The sequence below is a fragment of the Palaemon carinicauda genome, chromosome 30, assembly GCF_036898095.1.
Source record: "Palaemon carinicauda isolate YSFRI2023 chromosome 30, ASM3689809v2, whole genome shotgun sequence".
NCBI lineage: Eukaryota > Metazoa > Arthropoda > Malacostraca > Decapoda > Palaemonidae > Palaemon > Palaemon carinicauda.
In genome coordinates this window covers 58,605,447-58,610,446 of record NC_090754.1, presented here as the reverse complement: position 1 = coordinate 58,610,446, position 5,000 = coordinate 58,605,447, and the positions used below count along the sequence as shown (strand labels likewise).

General features: G+C 36.5%; 2 protein-coding genes across 3 annotated transcripts in view; both read right to left on the bottom strand.

Annotated features, from left to right (window-relative positions):
- The window catches only part of LOC137623192 (lachesin-like), a 182,785-nt gene that overhangs the window by 105,438 nt on the left and 72,347 nt on the right, over positions 1-5,000 (bottom strand). The gene's annotated exons all lie outside the window — the stretch shown is intronic.
- LOC137623567 (uncharacterized) overlaps positions 1-5,000 on the bottom strand; it is a 10,883-nt gene that overhangs the window by 3,440 nt on the left and 2,443 nt on the right. Inside the window, exon 2 of the mRNA XM_068354397.1 lies at positions 4,583-4,734. Coding sequence (XP_068210498.1) covers positions 4,583-4,734 — 152 coding nt within the window. The remainder of the gene's footprint in view (positions 1-4,582; positions 4,735-5,000) is intronic.

Genomic DNA, 5,000 nt, shown 5'->3' with positions numbered 1-5,000 from the left:
TCATAGTCCTCAGGCATGTAGGCCTAGGTCTTCCAACTCTTCTGGTGCTTTGTGGAGCCCAGCTGAACGTTTGGTGAACTATAGTCAATTTCTTTTAATCAGGCGCATTTGCACCGACTTGCAGCGGTGCCCTTTTAGCTCGGAAAAGTTTCCTAATCGCTGATTGGTTAGAATTATCTTGTCCAACCAATCAGCGATCAGGAAACTTTACCGAGCTAAAAGAGTACCGCTGCGAGTCGGTGCAAATCTGCCTCGCTAAAAAAAATTGACTTTAGTCTCTCTTGGGGAGAGCAAAGAGTATGTCCAAACCATCTCCATCTACCCCTCATCATGATCTCATCCACATATGGCACTCGAGTAATCTCTCTTATAGTTCCATTTAATTAGAATAAATAATTTCAGCCAGCCTATAATGTTCTGTGTCCTTGAGGGAAAGTGTATATGTACACACATGCACGTGTCTACACACATTAGCAGTGAGAGAGCACTGGGCTTACGTTTGCTAGCCTAAGAGGAGCCTACTTTTATGCTGTGTCCTTAAGGGTGCAGTGTGAGTAGGCTAAAGTATATATACACATATGTGTACACATTTTATCAGTGACAAGGCACTGGGCTTGCAATTGCAAGGTCTTAGGATGAACATAGGTTTTTATCACTGGCCCGTATATAGATATCAGTTTAATTTACCTTTTGGAAAGGTTTAAGGGTCGCAACTTCACCTTAAGAGACTCGTTAAAAATCGGACTGTACATAATTTCTGGTGGAAGCCGCTCTAAAGGGGAAAAGGGTTTAGTATATATATTTCTTTTAACAGAATATGAAAGGAATTGATATGGTGAAGACTTAACTTGAGAAATTTACAACATTTTGGTCTGTAATCCTTTTTTATCCTTCTGTTTTACTTTTTTTTTTTTTTAAATCGTCTTTTTTTCTGTATAATCAATATAACCATCACATCGAAAATTCATAAATTGATTCCTGGATTATATAATAAAATAGATTCCCCACAATTAATAACTCCATAAAAGCGAAATCTTCCCAAAATCCCAAAAGATTCCCTGATGGAATAAGATAGACAATTTATAATTCCGTAAACGAATCTCTCAGTTCCTCAGTATAATTACTCTCGAATAAATTACGATCTCTCTTCTTTGATCCTCGTAATAACTTTCCATTTTTTTCCCCACCGCGAATTTTTAAACAAACGCTCCAACGTCGGAGGGTGGAGTGAGAAATGACCAGCGAACTCTTATTATAATAACTCTCGCAACGCCATCTGTTGGAGAGAGTGATACCGTCGGACGATCTGAGATATGTGGAGTGTGGAGGCCCCAGGAGAGAGACAGGGGAAGGGAAGCCCTCTTCTTAGGATGAACAATTTAAATTTATATCCATGGAGTAGCAAGAATGGTGTTAATATCATTCTTACTCAAGCTACAACCCTAGTTGGAAAAACAGGATGCTTTGTTTTACTTACACTGTTAAAAATTTTCATTATAAGATGATAAATGTCTGGCAACATTTATTCCAGGATTTTAACCGCTTTAAATACAGATATATTGACGTAAAGGAGTGATATTATGGTCAACAACCCGTAAAAGATAATGATGAGGTAAAGGTAAAATTACCGTCCCCTGTATTTTACTGAAATACGGTTGAGAACAGTATATTTTTTACTGAGAATTCCAGATTAAAATTACTGTATTTTTTTCTTCAGTGTAACAGTGTAAGCTACAACCCTAATTGGAAAAGCAGGATACTATAAGAACAAGGGCTCCAACAGAGAGAAAATAACCCAGTGAGGAAAGGAAATAATAAAATAAACCATATGAAGAGACTTATTCCATTTCTATCCATGGAGTAGCAAGAATGGTGTTTCATTATCAATTTTACCTAAGCTACAACCCTAGTTGGAAAAGGAGGATGCTATAAGCCCAAGGGCTCGAACAGGGAAAAAATAACCCAGTGAGGAAAGGAAATAATAAAATAAACTATATGAAGAGACTTATTCCATTTCTATCCATGGAGTAGCAAGAATGGTGTTTCATTATTAATTTTACCCAAGCTACAACCCTAGCTGGAAAAACAGGATGCTTTAAGCCCAAGGGCTCCAACAGAGAGAAAATAACCTAGTGAGGAAAGGAAGTAATAAAATAAATTATACGAAGAGACTTATTCCATTTCTATCCATGGAGTAGCAAGAATGGTATTTCATTATCAATTTTACCCAAGCTACAACCCTAGTTGGAAAAGCAGGATGCTATAAGCCCAAGGGCTCCAACAGAGAAAAAATAACCCAGAGAGGAAAGGAAATAATAAAATAAACTATATGAAGAGACTTATTCCATTTCTATCCATGGAGTAGCAACAATGGTGTTTCATTATTAATTTTACCCAAGCTACAACCCTAGTTGGAAAAGCAGGATGCTATAAGCCCAAGGGCTCCAACAGAGAAAAAATAACCCAGAGAGGAAAGGAAATAATAAAATAAACTATATGAAGAGACTTATTCCATTTCTATCCATGGAGTAGCAACAATGGTGTTTCATTATTAATTTTACCCAAGCTACAACCCTAGTTGGAAAAGCAGGATGCTATAAGCCCAAGGGCTCCAACAGAGAAAAAATAACCCAGAGAGGAAAGGAAATAATAAAATAAACTATATGAAGAGACTTATTCCATTTCTATCCATGGAGTAGCAACAATGGTGTTTCATTATTAATTTTACCCAAGCTACAACCCTAGTTGGAAAAGCAGGATGCTATAAGCCCAAGGGCTCCAACAGAGAAAAAATAACCCAGTGAGGAAAGGAAATAATAAAATAAACTATAAGAAGAGATTCATTCCATTTCTATCCATAGAGTAGCAAGAATGGTGTTTCATTATTAATTTTACCTAAGCTACAACCCTAGTTGGAAAAGCAGGGTGCTTTAAGCTCAAGGGCTCAATAGAGAAAAAATAACCCAGTGAGGAAAGGAAATAATTAAATAAACTATATGAAGAGACTTATGTCCTTATGTTATGCGATATGGTCCAAATTCCATGTATCAAAAAAAAAAAAAAAGAAAAAAAGAAAAAAAATATTTAATACACGTCATTTTTTATATTTCTCTCTTTACCACCTTTAATGTATAAAAAAACCTTATCTTAAATTTTCTATTCAACGTTTGCTTACTTTCTTGCTTAAGAGACGATAAGGTATTTACACTCGCGCTTTTTAAATCTCCCTCTGTGTGCTTTATTCCATAAACATAATGGAGGATTTTCGACTCTAAGGCTTAAAGGAAGAAACCCCCTTCTCGTATATATAAGAAGGGCTCTCCCGTCCGAAGAAAAACGGAGATTACTTAGGAAGACAAGGAATGGTGGAACTTTTTATTTTGAGAGTTGATAGGAAAAGCTTTTTTAGTATATATCAAAAGTTTTTTTTTTATTCTTAGAAGCTAACTTGTTAATACCTATTAAAAAAAATGGAAAATGTAAGATAGAATTTTTTTTTGTGTGGGTGAGTGGGAAACTTTGTTGAACATGTTTTTTTTTTTTGATTGGGAGTAGGGAGTGGTTTGGTACTTTAAAAACTCTTCTCTCTCTCTCTCTCTCTCTCTCTCTCTCTCTCTCTCTCTCACTCCAAGAGGCCAATCTGTTAGGGAAATCTTTGTGAGAGGCCCTAATTAATAATAATAATAATAATAATAATAATAATAACAACAATAATAATATCAATGGCCACTCCTGATTGGCAGAAGCAAGGGAGAGTGACAATGCCCTAGAGACTGACCATTCAGCCACCAAGCCCCCCCTTGCTATCAAGCTAAGACCAGGGAGGACCAGACAATGGCTACTGATTTTTCAGTAAGTAGATCCAAAAACTCACATCTCTAGCACACAAGGATGGTGAGGTTACAGATATCAAAAGAATCCAGAAGACGGTCAAGCAAGGACGTTTCCAATAGTTCCCTTTTAAGTAAAATCTAAAAAAGAAAAAAAATTTATAAAAGATCTGTATCGTCAAAACAAATGTAAAAACCCATTTGATAACGCCTACAGTGAGCCACATATAGAAGAATTGTTTGTGGCAATCCGGAAGACGGTCAGTTCCCTTCTAAGTAAAATTTAAAAAAAGAAAAAAATATAAAAGATATCTGTATCGTCAAAACAGATGTAAAAACCCATTTGATAACGCCTACAGTGAGCCACATAAAGAAGATTCTTGCTTGCGGTAAGCTTACGATGAAGTTCACTTTCGGACTTTCGAAGGTCATCCCAAGTTACAAAAGAAATCATTGGGAACGAGATAGAAATGTCACAGGAATCCAATTGCGCTAAAAGGCTTTTTTGGTTCGCATATATTCATATCTCAGGCGCGAAATGGTTGCGTCATAAATTGCAAAGGGCTAAATCCTTTGCAAATGTTTATGTAAGAGAGAGAGAGAGAGAGAGAGAGAGAGAGAGAGAGAGAGAGAGAGAGAGAGAGAGACTTTCCTCCCTGGTTCTGTCCTTTCTACAACAACAGCAAAAAAAAAAAAAAAAAAAAAAAAAAATGCAGTTGTTTCTAGTCCACTGCAGGACAGTAGCTTCAGACCTGTATTTAGTTATGTTTAGGGTTTGGCCATTTTCATCATGACGCTGGCCAGTGGGGATTGGTGATGGTGGGAGATTTTTGTCCGATTGCCCACAGAAAGCCAATCTAGTATGAGTGGGATTGATTAGTACTGCTGTTATATCTGAATTATGCTGTTTAAGAGCACTAATTTAAGTATGAAAAGTGAATAGTAATAAACTAACGAACAGAATTAGAAAGAGAGAGAGAGAGAGAGAGAGAGAGAGAGAGAGAGAGAGAGAGAGATTTCATAATAAATATTATATAACAGATCATAAACATTCCATTATATACAGATAATCATATGTAATATGAGAGAGAGAGAGAGAGAGAGAGAGAGAGAGAGAGAGAGAGAGAAGAGGGCGTAACTCTAATGGGCAAGTTCCCTCATTCTTACCCT